We start from the raw sequence: 25,192 nt of genomic DNA, 5'->3' as shown, positions 1-25,192 counted from the left end.
CAAAAAACGGATCTGGTTGCATCAGGTTGTTGCAAAAAAGAAACGGATCTGTTTTTCACACTATGCTGGTTTGCAACTGACGGCAAAAACCTGAAGTGTGAAAGTAGCCTTAGGGTTGGGGTTGGGATTAGGGTTGTTAGGGTTATGGTTGGAGTTGGGATAGGGGTGTGTTGGGGTTAGGGCTGGAGTCAGAATTGGGGGGGTTTCCACTGTTTAGGTACATCAGGGGCTCTTCAAACGCAACATGGCGTCTGATCTCAATTCCAGCCAATTTTGTGTTGAAAAAGTTAAACGGCGCTCATTCCCTTCTGAGCTCTGCCATGCGCCCAAACAGTGGTTTGCCTGCATATATGGGGTATCGGCATACTCAGGACAAATTGCACAACAACTTTTACCTGTTATCCTTGGTAAAATAAAAAAAAAATTGGATCTGAAGTAAATTTTGTGTGAAAAAAAGTTAAATGTTCATTTTTTTTTTTTAAAACATTCCAAAAATTCCTGTGAAGCACCTGAAGGGTTAATAAACTTCTTGAATGTGGTTTTTGAGCACCTTCAGGGGTGCAGTTTTTAGAATGGTGTCATTTTTGGGCATTTTCTATCATATAGACCCCTCAAAGTGGCTTCAAATGTGAAGTGGTCCATAAAATAAATGATGTTGTAAAAATGAGAAATCGCTGGTCAACTTTTAACCCTTATAACATCCTAACAAAAAAAATTGGTTCCAAAATTGTGTTGATGTAAAGTAAACATGTGGAAAATGTTACTTATTAAGTATTTTATGTGAGATATCTCTGTGATTTAAGGGCATGAAAATTCAAAGTTGGAAAATTGCGAAATTTTCAAACTTTTAGCCAAATTTCCGTTTTTTTTCACAAATGAACGCAAGTCATATCAAAGGAATTTTACCACAATCTTGAAGTAAAATATGTCACAAGAAAACATTGTCAGAATCACCGGGATCCATGGAAGCGTTCCAGAGTTATTACTTCACAAAGGGACAGTGGTCAGAATTGTAAAAATTGGCCTGTCATTAACATGCAAACCACCCTTGGGGGTAAAGGGGTTAATATATGTAATGCCTCCTCCAGTATCTTGGGAAGTTTTACACTAAGCAATATCGCTAGCACCGATTTTGTGACGTTATAGCGATATTGCTAACGATATCGCTATGTGTGATACTTACCAGCGACCGGCTCCCCCGCTGTCCATCGCTGATCGCGCGAGAATGTCCGTCTCCATTTCTCGTCGGGCGCTTCCTGCTGGGCTTCCTGCTGTGACGACGAGCGACGCTGGACGCGGGCGGGAGGACGCAGGATCGCTGTGTGTGAAAGGTGAGTATCGTGCGCTGCGTCGCTGCTGCATCGCAGTGAGATCTTTCTGTATGAAAGCTCACTAGCGATCATTTAGCGATGCACCAGCGATCCTGACCGGGTCGGATCGCTCGTCGGATCGCTGGTGCATCGCTAAATGTAAAAGGGCCTTAAGAACTGATTTATTAGTTGGGGGTGGGTTGTGGTATTGCGGTGTTTTCCTGTAGATTATAGAGGGAGGAATAGTAATCTGAGAAGGTAGTGGCGATTTCCTTAGGGTTATATATTATGTTTTGGTCGTCCTGTATGTGGGATAACCTTTGTTTGGTCAGTTTGGCTTTGATTTTGTTGGCTAATATTTTGCCCGCTTTGTTTCGTTGCCAGTAATATTTGACTTTAATTTTCCATAAATTGTGCTCGTATTTGTATTGGAGCAGTTGGTATAGTTCATACCTTAGTTTCTGTAATTTTTGGAGAATTGCGTTTGTGGGGCTACGTTTGTGTGTCTTTTAGTGCGACTATGTTTTGACTAATTTCCTCTATATGGCGTAGTCTCGCTTGTTTGTTTTGGGACGCTATTTGGAGCAGTTACCCCGGATGTAGGCACCATACTGTAAATGAGGACACTTCAGGAGTGTTATTAATTGTAAAGAATTCTGTTAATACTTCCTGTAATTGGGGTCTAATTTTATGAGATGTAATTAGATAATTATTTTTTTTTTTTAATTCATTTATTAAACCATAAACAAGACAAAACAACATACACACTTATATATGATGATAAGCATTGCATAACGTATATACACTTTCCACAGTATTAGATATAAAACAACATGCGTACGTCAGTTTACACATGGAATAAAATGTAGTGTCAGGTTAACCATGCAAGCTTTTGTATTGTTATTCGATCAATAAAGTCTTTTTAACTTACTAAACCAAACTATAACTACCAGTTCGCAGCCTAGTTCCACATAATCAGCTAATTATTATGCAATGTCTCCCTCCTACAAGGTAAGATGAGAGGAATTCCACCTCTTTCAGATCTTTTCGAATTTGCCCGGGCACCCTCTATTTCGATACAGCATACACTCATATGGAATAACCGCATTCACCAATTCGATCCAAATCCTGAGGGAGGGACATGAGTTCCCCATCCAACGCAGTGCCAGAACCATTCATGCCATAAATAAAGTTTCCCGTAAAAAGATCCCGATATAATGACCCCAAGATTCATCATCCCACACCCCAAACAGACAAACCAGCGGCTCAAGGGGAACAGGAGCTTGTACCAGGGAAGTTAATAATGACGTCACCTCCTTCCAATATTGTGCAATAGGGCATTGCCAAATCATGTGTATAAAGTCTGCATCCAATGAGTGACATATCAAGCATTCCGATGATTGGAATCGGCCCATCCTGAATAGTCGGGTCGGGGTCAGATATGATTGATTTATAATATATAATTGTGTCATTCTGTTATTGATAGATGGAGACACCCCGATCGGAGATTCCAGAATTTCTCCCCATTCCTCTCCCTGTGCATCGGGGATGAGTCTCTTCCACTTCCCTTTAACCGAGTTTATGGCGGATTCCGCCCCTACTGATAGCATATATGTGTACAAAGTGGAGATGAGACCCTGGGGACCTTGCCATTTAAGGATGCCTATGAAGGGCAGAGACGATATAGCTTTGTTTATCCCCATATTTCTCATGTATGATTGAAAGGCCGACCTCAATTGTAGATAACGGAAAAATTGGGATCTTGGGACGTTACATTTGACCTGTAATTGTTCAAAAGACACCAAGGTTCCATGATGGAAACATTGTGTTGAGTCCAGAACTTGGCAGTCGGGTGTTCAAGCAATGCTGGAAAATAACCATTATTCCACAGGGGCATTTCAGCCACTATGTCTCCAAATCCAATTACTCTCTTAATCTGCCTCCACACTGATCGTGCCAGGCGAAGCAGGGGCAGCAAACGGCAGACATTTATTTTTTCCAATTCTAAGAAGCCCAGCGGACAGCTAACTCGTGCGGCATGGAGCAAGTGGCTTTCAGAGTTAGTGAGGTGATCATCAGGCATCCTCTTGCATATGGCTTTGGCCTGTCCAGCCAGATAATATAGAAAAAAGTGTGGTAGCGCTGCCCCACATTCCTTTTTTGGTCTTTGCAGGGTGGACAACCCGAGTTTGGGCCTAGCTTTTCCCATATAAAAGACGTAATTTGAGAGTTCAAATTTGCAAAGAAGGATCGGGGTACTACCACAGCACTGTGCTGAAGAGAGTAGCTGAGCTTAGGGAGCAGTATCATTTTGATTAAATTAATACGTCCGGCTACAGAAAGCGGGAGTTTACTCCAGATTAGAAATTTAGCTTTAACCATTTCCAACAATGGGTATATGTTGAGCCGCAAATCCAACAAACTGCTTTGAGATATGTGAACACCTAGATATTTGAAACTGGGTACAACAGGTAATGAGGAGAGGGCATCCAGTCGTGGCATCGGGGCATGGGAGAGGGGAATCAGGGCAGACTTTTCCCTATTTATATATTATTATTATTATTATTATTATTTATTGTTATAGCGCCATTTATTCCATGGCGCTTTACATGTGAGGGGGGTATACATAAAAACAAGTACAATAATCTTAAACAATACAAGTCATAACTGGTACAGGAGGAGAGAGGACCCTGCCCGCGAGGGCTCACAATCTTCAAGGGATGGGTGATAATACAGTAGGTGAGGGTAGAGCTGGTCGTGCAGCGGTTTGGTCGATCGGTGGTTACATATATATATTATATATATGTTTATATATGTTATATATATATATATATATGTTTATATATATGTTTATATATGGTTATATATAAGCCGGAATGTTTACTGAACTCATTGATAGTGGCTATTACCCGTGCCAATGTGTCCTCCACATTACCCATAAAAATCACCATGTCATCAGCGTATAAGCCTATGGTGTCTACTCGACCCGCTATTTCTATACCTTCAATAGTAGGGGAAGATCTTATACAAATAGCCAATGCCTCGATCGCCAGGGCAAAAAAGGGCTGGAGAAAGGGGACAACCCTGACGAGTTCCCCTATGTAATGAAAAGGACTCAGATATAGAACTATTTAAAATGACACGAGCCTTAGGTTTCATATATAATGTACTAACCCATTTTAGAAACCTGTCGCCAAACCCATATTTCTATAAACATGCACATAGGAAGGGCCACTCAAGGGAGTCGAAAGCCTTGGCCGCATCCAGCGATGCCAATGCCCATTTATTATCTGGTACCAAGGAGCTATATTGGACCACTGACTGGACTCGTCTAATATTAATAGAAGTGCTTTTACCAGGCATGAAGCCAGTTTGATCAGGATGTAGAAGTTCTAATATAATCGAATTCAACCTGGTAGCCAAAATTTTCGCAAAAATCTTATAGTCCACATTCACTAATGATATGGGGCGATAATATCCACAGTCTAATGGGTTCTTCCCCTCTTTTTTTAAGTACTATTATGTTAGCTTCATAGAAGGACTCTGGCATAGACCCTCCCTCCCAAATCCCCTGGAACACCATCAACAACAGTGGTGCTAATATCTCCCGGTATTTCCTGTATAATTCAATGGGAAACCCATCGGGTCCACTGGCCTTCCCAGACGCCATGCCCGTTATGGCATTCTCTACCTCCTCCAAAGTAAATTTAGCATCCATAAAGGTCCGCTGGGAAGGGCTTAGTGTAGGAAATGTGATATCCGATAGGTATTCCAAACATCCCTGACTATCAACATCACTTCTAGAGTTGTATAAGTGATCTATAATAGTTATGGAAGCAGCTCAGTATTTCTTCATTGAAGATACCAGAGTACCATCTAAGCTACGGATCTGTAATATTGTGTTAGTAGTGTTGTGTTAACGTACCAAATAGGCCAATAATTTACTTGCCTGGCTCCTGTCATGGTTAGGACATGGTTAATGTCCTGTTCTCACAGGGTTAACTTTTGCCGGCCTCTCTTTGGATCTGGGAGGGGTATTTATACTCACTCCAAACTAGCATTCTCTGTCAGTTATACTGCTGTTCTGGTGTGTCTGACCCCTGGTGTGCGTGTACTCTGCGTTGTTTGTTTGCTTCCCGTGTATGACCCGGCTTGTTCCTTCACTCTGTACTCAGTCTCTCGTTTTGGTACCATTGTCTTTTCTGGTTCTGACCTCCTGGCTTGGCTATCGTTACTCTGTTACAGTTTACCCCTATTGTACCGTGTAATGCCCGTTCTGGTTTTCTGATCTATTGCTACGTCCTGACTATCCATTCTGTCTAATCCTTTGGTACTGTATTGCTATCTCGTGCTTTGACCTCGGCTTGATCTGGTTTCTGTCTCTGTCTATGCCCCTTGGTAACAATGTCCTGTAGTTACCTTTCTAGGAGTTTCCCTGCAGCTCCTAGCTCCGTGGAGCTTAGGCCACGCCCCCAGCAGTCACGTGATTCAGGTCCTGGAGCATGCATTGTCACCACTGCTGCCCGCTCCGCAGGTATCTTTGTGCACAGTCTTTGTACTCAGGACACGCGCTCTGGCTCAGTGAGCAAGTGCAGTGCGGTGTTCCTGACAGTTCCCCAGCTCGAAATAAGATTGACGGGCCAAAAAATAATTTACGTTTGGACCTGGTGTCTATGTGTTGAGTATATAATCTTTGAGCAGCCAGCCACTCCACCCTATTGCCACTAGTCTGATCAGATATATATATAGGCGGCCTCCGAGTCTCTCAATCGCCGCTCCACCTCATCATCCTCCCTCGATGTCACTTGCTTTATATAAGAAATCGTAGATAAGCAGCCCCTCAAGTATGCCTTAAGGCAGACCTGGGCAAGGGGCGGCCCCCGGGCCGCATCCAGCCCGCCCACTGCCTGTGACCGGCCCGCGGAGGGGTCCGGGACTTCTCCGGTTCCTGTTTTCCTCATGAATCATTCCTGAGGAAAGCAGAAAGCTGAGGAGTCCCGGCAGACGCGGTGGTGAGCGGAGAGGACCCCGACCTCCTGAGAGCGGCACAGAAACATTGCCTGGTGGTCTGAGAGAGGGCTGCGCAGATGCCGTTGGTGGCGTCTGCTTGCAGCAGTATACATCACGCCACGCCTCCATCTTTGTGCTAAAACGTGCGGGCGTGGAGTGATCTATACTGCTGCAAGCAGACCAGTGACACTGTGGTGCAACGTAAGGCTGGCATCAATTACTTTAGACTGGGTCTGGACTGGGTGTTTGGGTCTGGACTGGGTGTTTACGTCAGGCCAGGGTCTGGGACTCTGGGTAGAGTGGTCAGCGCCTAATAAAGCTCCTGTGAGCAGGACAGGAGTGGTACACAGTACCACTTGCTTCCTCCCCTGTCCCCTGCAGCAGCCACGTTCTTCTGAAACTTGGGCAGAGACTCCCATTAGAAGAATTAGGCAAGGTTAGCTGTTATAGCCATTAAATATGTCGGCTGAAAAAGAAAGATTGATGCAGAATGCAGAGTTTTTAACAAGGAATGGACTTCTAAATATTTGCTGAAGCCAAAGGTAAAGCTGTGTGCTTAGTTTGTAGAGAGCACATAGCTGTGTTTAAAGGTTACAATTTGAGTCGCCATTACGAGACTAATTTCATTGTATTGTAAATCTTTGCATTATTTAACATACTGTTTGTTTCTGAAAAGATAGCATATGTAAACTATATATTATATACATATATAGTATTGGGTACAACTGAGTTAATTATATTAGTCCGGCCCTCTGACACCATCCCAATTTCTAATGCGGCCCCATGGCAAAATTAATTGCCCACCCCTGCCTTAAGGGCATCCCAAAATAAGTTAATATTCCGAGGTTCAGGGTGGGATGAAATGAAGCAATGTAATTGATCGACTAATTCTATCAACTTCAGCCAAAAGGGGTTTACTTTCCATGCCATCCTGTTGCTGAGTGGTCCGTATTTAAGTTTAAGAACGACAGGGCTATGATCTGAAATCCCCCTACTGCCATGTTCTATACTATCTACCCACATTATTAGACCAGAGACTCTTGATGTATTCATTTATTTAAGCTTCCTAGTTTTGATAAGATATACCTATGACTAAGGACATGTGTAATATCTGTCTGAAACGCGTAAGGTAGCCTTGCCTGTCATGGTGGCTTATTAATATGATTTTAAAACCTTCCTAATAAATGTGAGTTTTATCTTTTTTCACTAATTTTGGTGCTGGAGACCCCCTCTTTTTTCCTTTGGAACTAGACAATTAAAACAACTGGGGGATTAACAAAAACCATATCTTAAATTTGTGAAAAACTAACGGTTCCAAAAATAGAGTTGGGTTCTAAGTGAACTTCCTGGATATGCTCCACTATCCAGTATATAGTGGGGGTACTGAGGGAAATGAACACTCTCCTCTCATGCCTCCGCAGACCATGGTGAAAAGGAAGTCTTATCTTCTGCTTTCTTGTTCATGTCCACTCCCTCATCAGGGGGGGCGGCTTCTTCAGCGGGGAGCTGGCATCCTCGTCCACTGTCGCCAGCGACCAATTCTGCAGCAGAGTCATAGCCTCTTGAGGGGAAGTCGGGACCCTGTGTGGCTCCATTCTTGCTGACGATCAGCTTCACAGGGTAGCCCCACTTGTACGCGATCCCATTGTCCTGTAAGATCTTGGTGGCTGTGGAGAATTCCCGCCTTCTGTTCAGGGTGACGGGTTAGAGGTCAGTGAACACCATGATGCTCTTGAACCTCTCTAGGAGCTCCGGTCCGCCCGCTGCTGCTTTACTGATGGCTTCTCTGAAGTGGTAAAAGTGAAGTTGGGCAATTACATCCCTGGGCGCAGAGGCGGGGGCACTTTTGGGTTTGGGGATTCTGTGCGCTCTATTATGAGGTCTTGCTGTTCTGCCTCGGGGACTAGTGCGGTAACAAAATCAGTTAGGAACTCCTTCAATGGAGCAACACTTTCTGGTATCCCCTGAAGTGCAGATTGTTGAACCTGGAGCGGTCCTCCAGCTTCAGTTTTAGAGCGGTGATCTCCTCATCTGCCTCACTGTGAGCGTCCACTAAGCGGTTGTGGGCTGTGGTGAACTCCTCCACCTTCTCCTCTATGTGGGCTGTTCTGTCCCATATGTGCCCAATGTCTTTCTGTAGTGCAGCTGACGTAATGTCAATGTGTATAGCCTGCTTTAGATCACCTAGCAGTGCCTTAGTGTGGCCTCTGTGATGGGAGTAGAGCTGTGCCCTGTGTCAAGTGCATATACCGGTACTTGCGGTTTGTTGTCTGATGATTTCTCTGGGCTCCTGGGTGAAGATCTGCCCGACTCCTCTTGTGCCTGCTCCGCTACGCCGAGGCTGTTCTCCGGTAAGGTCTGACCCGTTGTCAGGAGATCAGACGCCCCAGAGCGCTCCACACCGCCAGCGGCCGCATGGTGAGTGCCGCGCAGCCATCTTGGATTTTCCCAGGCTCCGTTACAAAGACCGCGATCCTGCCTGGCGCTGCTCCCCTGCTCCTGGTAGTGCACCCCATCGTTGCCTGGAGTGTGCCTGAGGCTGCGGTGAACGTTTGTGCAGGTTTCTCCCACCGTTGCTGCTTTGAGCCACTACAGGTCTGCAGAAGCACAAAGCTAGTGCTGTCTGCGACTGCTCAGCTCCTCATCCGGACACGCCCCCGATTTTTGGTACTCACCGTAAAATCCTTCTCGCAGTCTTCATTGGAGGACACAAACAACTGTGAGTTAGTCTGCTGCCACCTGCAGGCTGACACTAACTGGCTCCTCCCCAGCACACTATACCTCGCCTGCCGGCATCTGGCCTCCTCAGTTTAGTGAGAAAGCAGTAGAAGATGCAAAAATTATTAAAAGTACGAAAGGAAAATAATCCAAATACATCCCCAGAGAAAAACAATGTAAACGCACACTCAAGCCAAGCAGCCAAGGGTGGGTGCTGTGTCCCCCCAATAAAAACTACAAGAAAAATTTCACCAAAATATCCAAAAAATCCAAAAATCTTCAATTTCTCAGTCACTTCATGGGGGTTAGGGGGATACAAAACTGCGGGATGTCCCAAAGCTGTCCATGGGGTGGGAATGAAAATTAAACATTATATTGTTACTACAGGAGTTTTCCACTCTTGCTCAAACTGCCTCCTGCAGTATACTCCTGCCAAAGCAAATGTGTTGACCCTGTAAAACATCAAGAAGGTAAAGAAGGTATGCATCAATGACCAAGTAGCTGCCTTACAGAGTTGAATAACCAATGCCTGGTGACTAACTGCCCAGGAAGCTCCTACCACCCACATAAAGTGAGCCTTAAAAGGGGTTGTCTGGTCCAAATCTATAAGTCAGCATTCACTTGTATGGAACGATGTCATGCCCACTGGACTGGGTCTGGCCGGGAGTATGCTTAACGCATATATATCCTCTGTTCCCATATCAGAAACTGGCGATTCCACACAGCACACAGTGCGTGCACTGGAGGATTCATAAATCTGCAGTCACAGAGAGTGACTGCACACTTATCTATTTGGACCGGACAACCCCTTAACCCTGAGAGAGGGGGTACAGACCTTTGCTTCATAAGTCTCATGTAAGCAGCATGATTGGATCGAAAAGGAACAACCATGCGAGAGCACCCCTGTGACTAGATAGGCCGCACGGTCCATCCCACGGGCCACACTGATTGGCTGGAGGGTGGGACCTGTCACATGGCTTGGCCGCAAATGATTGGTTGATCACTACCACTGACTGTTCTGATTGGCCTACAGACTTCCCAGAGGAAGCCACGCTCATTGGTTGCTGACATGACAGCTGGCCGCCCTGATAACCCATCAACAAAAGCTCTACTGATTGGCTGGTCACCGCATACATGTCGCATAGCGACATTGGGGGCAGAGCAGAGACCTAATAGGCAATGTGCTATCTGCACACTCCCTGCCAGTGAAGACATCTGGCTCTCATAGCACCGTGCGCATAGGGTGACCCCACGCATGTGAATCTCAAAGCCCACACCCAACGCAAGAAGGGAGATGGGCGAGAGAGGGGGATAGACAACCAAAAACATGAAATAACGGCATGTGTGGGGGGAATGCCCCCCAAAAATGTCAAGGGAATTAGCCGCAACGCAGGGTTGCAGCAGTTGCATACTCATATGTCCTGAAGAACCTCTTCATATGCTACATCTTCCGCCCGATGCAACACGCGCTATGGTGAGCGGACAGGCAGGAGACACCTGGCTGAAGAACCAGCACCCCAGTACCTGATTGCCGAATGCATCAAGGTACATGATGTACTCTCCATCACTACGTGGGTGAACCTGAGTGCACAATTACACCCCGTTATCTTCCAAGTAATCCATTTGCAAAATAGAAAGCAAGAGACGGATAACGCCTAACCTAAAAGGGCTTAAAACGGGTCTGAGACTCAGACCTCTGTTGTCTCCAACTGACACTACAAAAAACTGAGGAGTCCTGACGCTAGTAGGTGAGGTATAGTCTGCAGGGGAGGAGCAAATTTTCATTTAGGACGTTATTATAGTGTCTGCCTCCAGGTTTCTGTGCCCTCCAATAAAGCAACTGAGATAACAAAGATAAAAAGTGCCCGTTAATGACATAAAAAGTTAACGGACTTACTGAGATATTGATAAAGTACCAAAATAGCGCAAAAAGATTTGTAGGACCCTAGTCCGACAGTCACGTCGGTGGTCCGTGACTTCCAAGCCAGAGTTCTGCAAACCTGCCAGCATCGCCAGGCCTCTTCTGATTAGTAAGCCTGATATGACGTCATGTATGTGTCGGAACAATAACGTCATTCTTATCAGACCAAACCAATGACCACCACAGATGAATCATGGACCATTGACGTGACCAATGGATCAAGGTTCTGTAAATCATTTTGCCCAATTCTTTAACCAAGACTTAGAATTGTTCGGTATAAGACAACGAGCTCCCCACAATCAAATGAGCTGGGGCAGTGGCGCTCCCTACATTGTTTACCAGAGGCATTCATTAATGGCTGTGCCTGATATTACAGATTGGTCCTATTCATTTGGGTAGAACTGAGCTACAGTACGCTGATAGGTGTGGGTTCCTGAAAGTTGGCAGATATTGTATAGGGTTGTATACAATTAGAAAAATGTGGCTACTTTTTTCTAGCAGTAGGGTCACATCATGGGCTGTATCTGGTACTAGCCCTACTGAAGTGATAGGGCTGTTCTGCAGTACCACATATAACCTGTAGACAGGGGTGGCATTGTTTCTGCAGAAACTCCATTATCAATCGAACACCTTCCTATAAACCTACCTTCACTTTCATCTCTTGTGCTTTTTCATACAATATTATACTGCCTTCCACTTCCATGACTTTCTCCATCCGCAGTTTTGATGACGATTCCACTTCTGTAAGTGACTCTTCGGAGCGCGTCTTCTCCTGAGAAGGTAGGATAGTGAGAACTAAAAAGTTCAACCACGGAAACAGCAGGGGACATAATGACCTTACCGATTCTTTGCGTGTGATGGACAAGTCATCTTGAGGTGAAGGCCTCTCTCTGGAATCATTGTCTGGTTCTGAGCGGTTGATGATGTTATCCAGGACCCAGCCAGCATATTCGGATAACATCACAGTAGACTCGTTGAAACTCAGAGTATTCTAAAAGGCAAATGAAAGAGAAATAATCAGAAAAGTTAAAAAGGGTTGTGATAAACAGTGCCCTCATTTATCTCCAGAGAGTGTGTGGTATTACAACTCATTCCCATTCATTTCATTTCAAGAAAACTCTAATCCCAGAAACAACCCACGGTCAGGTATAATTCCATTTCTGGAAAAACAAAACAAACAAAAAAAAAACAACATCTTGATTTCTTATAATAAATGACAAGGAGCAATGCAAATTTAAAGGGACAGTCTACTCTTGACAAGCCTTCTCCTTATTCCTGAAATCAAACCCGTTCATATCAGCTAGATTAAAGATTCATTGCAAAGTCCCACTGATTACCAGAACCCTGTTAAGTCTGCAGAGACATGTGCTGCTGATGACATTGCATGACATCTTGCGTTCCAAAGGGTCCTTCAACTGTGAGACATCCTCAAATGGTGGTTTGGTCTTCTTAGCTACCCAAGCAATCTGGACGTCGACCTTTGGAATCTCTGACCAGCATGCTGCCATCTTGTTGTCTACAGGGAACCTGTACTTAATCACCGCTGGAATGGTCAGCCTCTTTTCTGGAGAATGGGAAACACCTGCTTCTTCCTAGAACGGAGACCCCCCCCCAAACATTTCTTCCTGTACCATCTGGGCAATCTTCTCCTCAATCTCCATGGTCTTCCTTACTGCCTTGAGGAGTTCCTCTCTATCCCCTGAGGGGAAATAATCTCTCTCCTGTTGGGAGACCTCTGGGTCCTGGATTAATGTGCCTTCTTCCAGAGGTTCGTCTGGGATCGACGTTTTATCCCGAGTCATCATCCCTTTCCTCCTCTAAATTAAGCTTCCTCCTTTTAACTTCTGGAGAGACACTGGGAAAGGGTGCGGGCTGGGAAAAAGCAGCCAGGGAGGTTTTTATCTCCTGTTGGTTTAAAGGGCATGTCACACTAAGAGATATCGCTAGCAATATCGCTATAACTAGTGACGTTATAGCGATATTGCTAGTGATATCGCTATGTGTGATACTTACCTACGACCGGCTCCCCCGCTGGTTATCGCTGATCGCGCGAGAACGTTCAGGACTGTTTCTCGTCGTCTGCTTCCTGCGGCGCTTCCTGCTGTGAGGACGAGCGACGCGTGGAGCCGGGCGGGAGGACGCAGGATCGCCTGGTGTGACAGGTAAGTAGCGATCCCCGTCCCCAGCGATGTCGCTGGTGAGATCTGCCTGTGTGGCAGCTCACTAGCGACCACTTAGCGATGTACCAGCGATCCTGACCGCGTCATATCGCTGGTCGGGATCGCTGGTACATCGCTAAGTGTGACAGTACCTTAAGCCCTTAATTTCTTCCATCAAGAATGGTTGCTCTTCCCTGATGACCTTCTCTCAGTGCACTCTTTGCATTATGTCTTCTTATGCAAAGCGGCCAGCTTTTTTTGCACATCTCCGTGAAGTCTTGAACTTGCTTCCTCGTGCAGGTTCCTTGTTCCCCTACAAGAAAGGGGAGAAGGAATAATAAAGCTCTAAACCTGCACACAGGGAATGGACACCCAGTAACAGAGTACTTACTGGGACCGAGAGGGCGCTGGGATCTGCAGAAGCAGAGCGAGAGAAACCTGACATCTCCATGTTGTTTACTGCACCGTGGTCCTACCGTAGATGTTTTCCTTGGCCATGCGTTTTTAGCGTGGAACGCGAAAATCCTCTCGGTATGCTGAAGTCGGCCGGTGTGTGACGTCATATCCTGCTGCTGGCTTCAGATCTGGAAGTCTTTGTGAGTGAGCGCCCAGCGCAACACGCTGCTCCACAGCGCAGGAGTAGGAGGCGGAGAAGGGCTGGAGAACTCAGAGGCCTCCAGCCGAAGAATCCCCCACAGACCTTACCCGAAGGTGAAGACTGAAAGGGGAGTCCCAAGTCCAGGATGGAGACGGGAGCAGCACTCGGGGAGGAGAGGTAAGTCTGCTCCCCTTCTGCCCAGCCAGAATCTCTTTACCCCCAGTGACTTGCCGGCACAGCACACCGTGGATGACCTCTTCATCCCTAGTAGGGCCAGGAAAGAACACTGAGGGGGGAGGATGTGGGAGGGGTTATTTAACCTCTGTCATTTCCTCTCCCTATTAGGAAAGGGGTAACATACTCCAGGTGTGCTGTCCTGGAGGGTTACTACAGAAAATAAGTATTTGGTCATTAACAAAAGTTCATCTCAATATTTTGTTATATATCTTTTGTTGGCAATGACAGAGGTCAAACATTTTCTGTAAGTCTTCACAAGGTTGGCACACACTTTTGGTGGTATGTTGGCCCATTCCTCCATGCAAATCTTCTCTAGAGCAGTGATGTTTTGGGCCTGTCGCTGGGCAACACGGACTTTAAAATCCCTTGTAAGGTAGCGCTTGTCATTTAGGTAGGGGATACTCGCTAGGCAGCCGATATATCAGGTCCAGCACAGGTTTCTCAACATAACTCAGTCCATTCGGTTTATTATGCAGCATAAACCATCAACAGCAATATAAAGTTCATATCAGATAAGCATACCGTCCATGTCAGAGCTCCGCTCTGTTAGCAAAGCCTGTTTGACCACAGGGTTATGTCCGGTACGCAGGCTCTTTAGCCTCACAGTTATTTCCCCTGTCTGGGTTACCTCATAGCTGCTTCTCAGTCCTGACGTTCATTCCCTGTCCTGGGAATTCTCAGACATGTGCAGCCATGATACACGTGCACTCAGGAAGGCAGACACATCTTCCTGCAGTCTGCCTGACGAGACCTTCCATACGGACCAACCGGGTCCAAGCACTCCCTCATGTGACCAACCCTGGCCACCTTATATGGTCCATAGCCACGTCCACCGGATCTCATGGCTATGACCTCATCGCAGGTCCTACAACCATTCACACACATACACTTTACTATGGAGTTCTAGACACACGCCCCTGGGTGGGTTTGTAGGCGATTGATCCCACCCGTCTCACCAATCACTTGAAGGCTTCTCCCTAACACATTGGAACAGAAGATCAGCAGTAGCTCTGCTGATCAGCACATAATCAAGCCTTCATCCCAAGGCCACCCACCTTGGGATACATAACGATCCTTTAGAACCCTACTCCTGTTACCAAACTGGATGTGCCTGTACACCCGTCCTGGGACATCCACACAGCTCCCCCTAGCGGACACAGTGGTCACTACACCACAACCTCCAAAGGTTTTCTATGGGGTTGAGATCTGGAAACTGGCTAGGCCACTCCAGGACCTTCAAATGCTTCTTACGAAGCCACTCCTTCATTGCCCTGGCGGTGTGCTTGGGATCATTATCATGCTGAAAGACCCATCCACGTTTCATCTTCAATGCCCTTGCTGATGGAAGGAGGTTTGCCCTCAAAATCTCATGATACATGGCCCCATTGATTATGTACATGTGCATGGATCAGTCATCCTGGCCCTTTGCAGAGAAACAGCCCCAAAGAATGATGTTGCCACCCCCCATGCTTCACAGTAGGTATGGTGTTCTTTGGATGCAACTCAGCATTCCGTCTCCTCCAAACACGACGTATTTTGTTTTCACCAAACAGTTCTACTTTGGTTTCATCAGACCATATGACATTCTCCCAATACTCTTCTGGATAATCCAAATGCTCTCTAGGAAACTTCAAATGGGCTCGGACATGTACTGGCTTAAGCAGGGGGACACATCTGCCACTGCGGGATCTGAGTCCCTGACAGCATAGTGTGGTAGCCTTTGTTACGGTGGTCCCAGCTCTATGCAGGTCATTCACTAGGTCCCCCCGTGTGGTTCTGGGATTCTTCCATTTTATTATTATTGCTCCCACAGTTGATTTAATCACACCAAGCTGCTTGCCTATTGCAGATTCAGTCTTCCCAGCCTGGTGCAGGGCTACAATTTTGTTTCTGGTGTCCTTCGACACCTCTTTTGTCTTCACCATAGTGGAGTTTGGAGTGCGACTGTTTGAGGTTGTGGACAGGTGTTGATTACAAGTTCAGGTGCCATTACTACACGTAATGAGTGGAGGACATGGGAGCCTCTTAACCCCTTAGTGACGGAGCCAATTTATAGCTTAATGACCAGGCCAAGTTTTACAATTCTGACCACTGTCAATTTATGAGGTTACAACTCTGGAACGCTTTAACGGATCCCGCTAATTGAGTTTGTTTTTTCATGACGTATTGTACTTCATGTTAGTGGTAAAATTTCATCGATATGACTTGAGTTTATTTATTGAAAAAAACGGAAATATGGCAAAAATATTTAAAATTTTGCAATTTTCAAACTTAATTTTTATGCCCTTAAATCAGAGAGATATGTCACACAAAATAGATAATAAATAACATTTCCCACATGTCTACTTTACATCAGCACAACTTTGGAAAAAAATATTTTGTTAGGAACTTATAAGGGTTAAAAGTTGACCAGTGATTTCTCATTTTTACAACAAAATTTACAAAACCATTTTTTTTTTTAGGGACCACCTCACATTTTAAGTCACTTTGAGGGGTCTATATGGCAAAAAATACCCAAAAGTGACAACATTCTAAAAACTGCACCCCTCAAGCTGATCAAAACCACATTCAAGAAGTTTATTAACCCTTTACGTGCTTCACAGGAACTGAAGCAATGTGGAAGGAAAAAAAATAACATTTAACTTTTTTTTTTTTTTTTACAAACATTTTACGTCAGAACCAATTTTTTTTATTTTCACAAGTGTAAAAAGAGAAAATTAGCCACAAAATTTGTTGTGCAATTTCTCCTGAATACGCCGATACCACACATATGGGGGTAAACCACTGTTTGGGCGCATGGCAGGACTTGGAAGGGAAGGCGCGCCGTTTGACTTTTTCAATGCAGAATTGGCTGGAATTGAGATCGGATGCCATGTCGCGTTTCGAGAGCCCCTGATGTGCCTAAACAGTGGAAACCCCCCAAAAGTGACACCATTTTGGAAACTAGACCACTTAAGGAACTTATCTAGATGTGTGGTGAGCACTTATCTAGATGTGTGGTGAGCACTTTGAACCCCCAAGTGCTTCATAGAAGTTTATAACTTAGAGCCGTGAAAATAAAAAATCATTTTTCCACAAAAATTATTTTTTCGCTCCCAAATTTTTATTTTCACAAGGGTAACAGGAGAAATTAGACCCCCAAAGTTGGGCAATTTGTCCTGATTACACCGATACCCCAAGTGGGGGTAAACCACCGTTTAGGCGTACAGCAGAGCTCAGGAGGGAAGGAGCGTCGTTTGACTTTTTCAATGCAGAATTGGCTGGAAATGAGATCAGATACCATGTCGCGTTTGGAAAGCCCCTGATGTGCCTAAACAGTGGAAACTATTTTGGAAACTACACCCCTTAAGGAACTTATCTAGATGTGTGGTGAGCACTTTGAACCCCCAAGTTCTTCGCAGAGCCATTAAAATAAAATAATTTTTTTTCCTCAAAAATTATTTTTTAGCCAGCTATTTTTTTTTATTTTCACAAGGGTAACAGGAGAAATTGGAACCCAAAAGTTGTTGTCCAGTTTGTCCCAAGTACACTGGTACCCCATATATGGGGGGGGGGGGGGACACCACTGTTTGGGCACACGTCGGGGCTCGGAAGGGAAGTAGTGACGTTTTGAAATGCAGACTTTGATGGAATGGTCTGCGAGCGTCATGTAGCGTTTGCAGAGCTCTTGATGTGCCTAAACAATAGAAACCTCCCACCTGTGACCCCATTTTGGAAACTAGACCCCCCCAAGGAGGTTATCTAGATATGTGGTGAGCACTTTGAACCCCTAAGTGCTTCACAGACGTTTATAACACCGAGCCATGAAAATAAAAAAAAAGATTTTTTTTTCCACAAAAATGATGTTTTAGTCCACCATTTTTTATTTTCCCAAGGGTAATAGGAGAAATTCAACCCCCAATGTTGTTGTGCAAATTGTCCTGAGTACGCTGATGCCCCATATGTTGGGGTAAACCACTGTTTGGGCACACGTTGGGGCTCGGAAGGGAGGGGGCACCGTTTGACTTTTTGAACGCAAAATTGGCTGGAATCAATGGTGGCACCATGTCGCATTTGGAGACCCCTTCCAACTCACTTTAGCCCAACTCTAACCCTAATGGGAAAATTAAAGTAAATATATTTTCTTTATTTCATTATTTTTCCCTAACTGAGGGGGTAATAAAGGGGGGGGGAAACAATAGGAAAAATCTTTTTATTGTTCACGGGTACCGGCCGTCCCATCTCGGCGGGCGCACTGCGCATGTGCCCGCCATTTTCTTATTGGAAGAAGACACCGACGACTGTGGGGGGGGGGGGGGGGCCTGGAGACAGAAGGACACTGGAGAGAAAAATTAAATGGCACATCTCACTTTTTTGTTTGTGGTCGCCGTAATACGGTAAAAAATGGCGATCGCAAAGCCGACCCAAATCATGTTGTCTGGGGTCTCGGCTACCCCCCCAGCAGCCGAGACCTCGGAGAAAATCCGACTCTGGGGGGGCGCTATAAACTTTTTCCACAGCGCTGTGAATTAACGGTTTAAGTACCCTTAACCACCACTGTTAAAACGCGTATCGGCGGTCATTAAGGGGTTGAAGAAAGTTACAGTTCTGTGAGAGCCAGAAATAATGCATGTTTTTAGGTGTTCGAATACTTATTTTCTACCATAATTTGAAAAATACATCATGCCAAATCAGACAAGTTGATTTTCTGGATTTGTATTCTCATTTTGACTCTCATAGTTGTGGTCTACCTATGATGTCAATTATTGGCCTTTTTAAGTGAGAGAACTTGCACAATTGGTGGCTGACTAAATACTTTTTTCCCCACTGTACTTACATAATAGGAAGGTATCAGTAGGTCTGTCCTGTTCTAATTAACTCCTTCCAGCTACAAAACGTTACGTCTGGGAGTATGGAGTGGATTCAGGATTGGAGTACACCCAGCAAGTCACAATTTTCGGGTGTGTATACATAGTTTAAGACAGGGGTGGGGAAAATTTTTTCTGCCAAGGGCCATTTGGATATTTATACCATCCTTCGTGGCCTGTACAAACTCCGCCCACAAAGTACATCCTGACTCTGGCACTGGTTTCATGATTTAATCTTTCATTGCATGCCCTTCAATGTTCAGTAGTGAACACTGCGTGTGGGTGCTAACAGAGCAAGAAGAAATTAATGAGCTTGTGGCAAACAAAATACAGCTCCCTGCCCAAGAATGCAGTCCCTGAGAATCTGCTCGGGGGCCTGATAAAGGGTCATCGAGGGCGTAAATGGCCCTGGGGCCTGAGGTTCCCCATCCCTGGTTTAAGACCTCAGACATCAAAAATGTACTCACTGTAATCTATGAGTCTGTTCACATGTCCTGTTTTGATTTTTTTTTACAGATTAAGTGTCCAGAAAAAAAATCCATTTTCTATGGCATCATTAGGTTATAATTTGGACATTGTAATGGCAAAAAGAAGCTTTGCAATATTTCTTTTCTTTGCATACAAGAAAATCACTGATGAGACACTGATGGTAAAGATGGACACTTGGACCAAACACTGAATAAAATAAATCACTAATGTCTAAATGAGGCCTAAAGGCTACTGTCAATCATTGACAACTTAATGACGATACAATTTAGGCAGGGTCTTAGGATTCGGTAAATGTTTATCCAACCCCTTTAAGTTATAAGATGAAAGCTGTAAAGCAGTAGCCGTTACTCTAAAATGCAATGAAAAGTGATCAAAATATCACATAAGGTATCAAAGGGGCTGCCCAGTACTCAGTTTACCACCTCTGAACCCCTACATTTACTACTAGTAAAATAACATCTACCCTCACCTCTGCGGTGTTGGTGCCAACACTGGCTGTCATGTAATCCCTGGGGTCGATCAGTTCTGACTAATTTTTCCTCCCCTAAGGACATGACTGACATCTGGAGGCAGCGAGAGGGCGGCCACAGCTCTCACTTTCTCCTGATTTCTTTACTTGTCCTTAGGAAAGGAGAGAGAAGCCAGCGCTCATTAGCCCCAGGGATGGCGTGACGTAATGTGACACGATCCACAGGAGAGCCAGTGCTGACACCGCTGGAACAGCACGGGCACCGGGGTGTTCATTTTTTTACATGGGGTGGGGGGGGGGGCAAGGGGATTTTTATCCCATTTTTTTGAGCGGTGTCATTCAAAATGACAACTCGCCCTTCAGAAACCCGAGCCTCATACGGCGTTGAGGACGAGAGAATACAAAGGGGATGGTACAAAGGGGATGGAAAAAAACAAAGCACAACATGAAACTTGGTGCTGGCTGGAAGGGGTTAATGGCTCATTCCCTTTATTCCACAGCTGGGGCGATCAGACAGCCCAAGAGGAGCTGTAGTGGTCCTCAGTGGTGGTCGAACCTTTACCTCCAATCCCCTGCCTCTGTTATACTGCAGCCTCCCCTTAGAAGAGTTCCTCAGCGCCTCCAGGGTCTCCATGTCCAACTTCCTCGGCATGGCTGCAGATCTCGGCGAAAGCAGCAGCAACGGCAGCAGCAACGGCAACACAGAACGACCACTTCCGGGCTACGCCTTACTGCTTCCGGGTCATGACTTCACCAAACCAGGAAACCGAACGCGTCTTCGAGTGTTGTCAGGACAACAGCCGTTTCAAAGTACCGCCCCTTTTTTCTGCCTCCACCAATCAAAGGGCGAATTCATTTGGGACGACGTTTGAAGTAACCAATGATTGGCCCGAGGGGGCGTGTCCCGGAACAAAGCTGAGCCGCAGAGCTGCTGAAGCTGATGGGACTCCAATAGGGGGAGAAAGGGGTTTTGGCAGTGGTCGCTGCTAAAGATGCCGCCGCCATTGGTAAGAGCGAAGCTGGTGGGGATAATGTGGGTGACGAGTTATTGTTTTGCTATAGTTGGGAGATTACAACTCTCAGCAGTCCTGATGAATGGTATTATGGTTTTTCTGTGACTTGTAGTCCCATATCGCCTGCCACTTAGACCTTGATTATTTTTCCATAGTGGTAGTCTCAAATCTTTTCTCATCAGTCTGGAAAACTACAACTCCCAGCATGCCCAAGGCCTCTACAGACACATCTCGCAGCCTGAGTGGATGGGGCATGCTGGGTGTTGTAGTTTTGCAGCAGTTTCGAGGGACTGCACTTTAGAGACCACCAATCTATAGGCAGTGATTGTTTTGGACCTCTGCTTGATTTTAGTCCATGAGAACCTTCCTGTGTAAATCCTGATAATCAGCGGCATCATGGCACAACAATGGCGTGTACATTCACTAACAGCAAGCAGAGGTCTGGGAAGGAAGAAAGAATGTCAACAGTGAGCATTGTGCGGTGTTCAGTGAAGAACGTTACAGAAGCCAAACGTAAAAGGAGTCCACTCTGGGAGCCAGTATGGCAGTGGTGCATACACTGTACCCTGTGCTGTATACACGGTCCCCTGTTCCAAAGTTTGAGGTCACCCAGACCATTTTGTGTTTTCCATGAAAACTCATACCTTTATTAATCAAATGAGTTGCCAAATGAATTTAAAATCTAGTCCAGACATTGACAAGGTTAGAAAAGCAATTTTTATTTGAAATAGTAATTTCCTCCTTCAAACTTTGCTTTCGTCAAAGAATTCTCCCTTTGCAGCAATTCCAGCATTGCAGACCTTTGGCATTCTAGCAGTTAATTTGCTGAGGTAATCTGGAGAAATTTCACCCCATGCTTCCAGAAGCCCCTCCCACAAGTTGGTTTGGCTTGATGGGCACTTTTTGCGTACCATACGGTCAAGCTGCTCCCACAACAGCTCAATGGGGTTGAGATCTGGTGACTGCGCTGGCCACTCCATTACAGATAGAATACCAGCTGCCTGCTTCTTCCCGAAATAGTTCTTGCATAATTTGGAGGTGTGCTTTGGGTCATTGTCCTGTTGTAGGATGTAATTGGCTCCAATCAAGCGCTGTCCACAGGGTATGGCATGGCGTTGCAAAATGGAGTGATAGCCTTCCTTATTCAAAATCCCTTTTACCTTGTACAAATCTCCCACTTTACCTGCACCAAAGCAACCCGAGACCATCACATTACCTCCACCATGCTTGACAGATGGCGTCAGGCACTCTTCCAGCATCTTTTCAGTTGTTCTGCATCTCACAAATGTTCTTCTGTGTGATCCAAACACCTCAAACTTGGATTCGTCTGTCCATAACACTTTTTTCCAATCTTCCTCTGTCCAATGTCTGTGTTCTTTTGCCCATATTAATCTTTTCCTTTTATTAGCCAGTCTCAGATATGGCTTTTTCTTTGCCACTCTGCCCTGAAGGCCAGCATCCAGGAGTCGCCTCTTCACTGTAGACGTTGACACTGGCATTTTGCGTGTACTATTTAATGAAGCAGCCAGTTGAGGACCTGTGAGGCGTCGATTTCTCAACCTACAAACTCTAATGTACTTGTCTTGTTGCTCAGTTGTGCAGGGGAGCCTCTCACTTCTCTTTCTACTCTGGTTAGAGCCTGTTTGTGCTCTCCTCTGAAGGGAGTAGTACACACCGTTGTAGGAAATCTTCAGTCTCTTGGCAATTTCTCGCATGGAATAGCCTTAATTTCTAAGAACAAGAATAGACTGTTGAGTTTCACATGAAAGTTCTTTTCTTCTGGCCATTTTGAGAGTTTAATGGAACCAACAAATATAATGCTCCAGACTCTCAACTAGCTCAAAGGAAGGTCAGGTATATAGCTTCTCTAATCAGCCAAACTATTTTCAGCTGTACTAACATACCTGCACAAGGGTTTCCAAGGGTATCCTAACCATCCATTAGCCGCCTTACACAGTTAGCAAACACAAAGTACCATAAGAACACTGGAGTGATGGTTGTTGGAAATGGGCCTCTATACACCTATGAAGATATTGCATTGCAAACCAGTTATTTGCAGCTAGAAAAGTCATTTACCACATTAACAATATATAGAGTGTATTTCTGAATCATTTAATGTTAGCTTCATTGGAAAACAATGTGCTTTTCTTTCAAAAATAAGGACATTTCTAAGTGACCCTAAACTTCTACACGGTAGTGTATATACTGTCCCCTGTGCTGTATATACAGTCTCCCTTGCTCGGTCCCCCGTCCTGTATATACAGTCTCCCTTGCTCGGTCCCCCGTCCTGTATATACTGTCTCCTGTGCTGTATATACTGTCCTCCAAGCTGCGTACGCTGTCCCTCGTGCTGTATATACTGTCCCCCGTGCTGCGTACGCCGTCTCCCGTGCTGTATATACTGTCCCCTGTTCTGTATATACTGTCCCTCATGCTGTGTACGCTGTCACCAGTGCTGTATATACTGTTCCTTGTGCTGTATTTAATGTCCCTCATGCTGTGTATGCCGTCCCTCGTGCTGTATATACTCTCTCTTGCTGTGTACGCCGTCCCCCGTGCTGTATATACTCTCTCTCTTGCTGTGTACGCCGTCCCCCGTGCTGTATATACTCTCTCTTGCTGTGTATGCCGTCCCCCGTGCTGTATTTACTGTACCTCATGCTGTGTATGCCATCCCTCATGCTGTATACACTGTCTCCCGTGCTGTGTACGCCGTCCCCCATGCTGTATATACTGTCCCTCTTGCTGTGTCCCCGTGCTGTATATACTCTCTCTCTTGCTGTGTACGCCGTCCCCCTGTGCTGTATATACTCTCTCTCTTGCTGTGTACGCCGTCCCCCGTGCTGTATATACTCTCTCTCTTGCTGTGTACGCCGTCCCCCGTGCTGTATATACTCTCTCTCTTGCTGTGTATGCCGTCCCCCGTGCTGTATTTACTGTACCTCATGCTGTGTATGCCATTCCTCATGCTGTATACACTGTCTCCCGTGCTGTGTATGCCGTCCCCCGTGCTGTATATACTGTCCCTCATGCTGTGTACGCCGTCCCCCGTGCTGTATATACTCTCTCTTGCTGTGTATGCCGTCCCCCGTGCTGTATATACTCTCTCTTGCTGTGTACGCCGTCCCCCGTGCTGTATATACTCTCTCTCTTGCTGTGTATGCCGTCCCCCGTGCTGTATTTACTGTACCTCATGCTGTGTATGCCATCCCTCATGCTGTATACACTGTCTCCCGTGCTGTGTACGCCGTCCCCCATGCTGTATATACTGTCCCTCTTGCTGTGTCCCCCGTGCTGTATATACTCTCTCTTGCTGTGTACGCCGTCCCCCGTGCTGTATATACTCTCTCTCTTGCTGTGTACGCCGTCCCCCGTGCTGTATATACTCTCTCTTGCTGTGTACGCCGTCCCCCGTGCTGTATATACTCTCTCTCTTGCTGTGTATGCCGTCCCCCGTGCTGTATATACTGTCCCTCATGCTGTGTACGCCGTCCCCCGTGCTGTATATACTCTCTCTTGCTGTGTACGCCGTCCCCCGTGCTGTATATACTCTCTCTCTTGCTGTGTATGCCGTCCCCCGTGCTGTATATACTCTCTCTCTTGCTGTGTATGCCGTCCCCCGTGCTGTATATACTGTCCCTCATGCTGTGTACGCCGTCCCCCGTGCTGTATATACTGTACCTCATGCTGTGTATGCCATCCCTCATGCTGTATACACTGTCTCTCGTGCTGTGTAAGCCGTCCCCCGTGCTGTATATACTGTACCTCATGCTGTGTATGCCATCCCTCATGCTGTATACACTGTCTCTCGTGCTGTGTAAGCCGTCCCCCGTGCTGTATATACTGTCCCTCATGCTGTGTACGCCGTCCCCCGTGCTGTATATACTGTACCTCATGCTGTGTATGCCATCCCTCATGCTGTATACACTGTCTCTCGTGCTGTGTAAGCCGTCCCCCGTGCTGTATATACTGTACCTCATGCTGTGTATGCCATCCCTCATGCTGTATACACTGTCTCTCGTGCTGTGTATGCCGTCCCTCATGCTGTATACACTGTCTCTCGTGCTGTGTAAGCCGTCCCCCATGCTGTATATACTGTCCCTCATGCTGTGTATGCCATCCCTCATGCTGTATACACTGTCTCTCGTGCTGTGTAAGCCGTCCCCCGTGCTGTATATACTGTACCTCATGCTGTGTATGCCGTCCCTCATGCTGTATACACTGTCTCTCGTGCTGTGTAAGCCGTCCCCCATGCTGTATATACTGTCCCTCATGCTGTGTATGCCATCCCTCATGCTGTATACACTGTCTCTCGTGCTGTGTAAGCCGTCCCCCGTGCTGTATATACTGTACCTCATGCTGTGTATGCCATCCCTCATGCTGTATACACTGTCTCTCGTGCTGTGTAAGCCGTCCCCCGT

At 45.9% G+C, this 25,192-nt stretch overlaps 2 protein-coding genes across 3 annotated transcripts in view; one reads left to right on the top strand and one right to left on the bottom strand.

The window, feature by feature from the left end:
• GLE1 (GLE1 RNA export mediator) overlaps positions 1-20,559 on the bottom strand; it is a 71,462-nt gene extending 50,903 nt beyond the window's left edge. Inside the window, exons 1-3 of the mRNA XM_073541112.1 lie at positions 20,321-20,559; positions 11,801-11,950; positions 11,606-11,731 (exon numbers count right to left, since the gene is read on the bottom strand). Coding sequence (XP_073397213.1) covers positions 11,606-11,731; positions 11,801-11,950; positions 20,321-20,410 — 366 coding nt within the window. The 5' untranslated portion in view covers positions 20,411-20,559. The remainder of the gene's footprint in view (positions 1-11,605; positions 11,732-11,800; positions 11,951-20,320) is intronic.
• Positions 20,560-20,636: 77 nt separating this feature from the next.
• Positions 20,637-25,192, top strand: part of ODF2 (outer dense fiber of sperm tails 2) — a 42,960-nt gene continuing 38,404 nt past the window's right edge. For both annotated transcript variants that reach the window (XM_073541108.1, XM_073541106.1), the window contains exon 1: positions 20,637-20,765. In XM_073541108.1, coding sequence (XP_073397209.1) covers positions 20,751-20,765 — 15 coding nt within the window. In that variant the 5' untranslated portion in view covers positions 20,637-20,750. The remainder of the gene's footprint in view (positions 20,766-25,192) is intronic.

This window comes from Dendrobates tinctorius, unplaced genomic scaffold (assembly GCF_039654945.1).
Source record: "Dendrobates tinctorius isolate UK_male_01 unplaced genomic scaffold, ASM3965494v1 ptg000120l, whole genome shotgun sequence".
NCBI lineage: Eukaryota > Metazoa > Chordata > Amphibia > Anura > Dendrobatidae > Dendrobates > Dendrobates tinctorius.
This window is presented reverse-complemented; position numbering and strand designations above follow the sequence as displayed.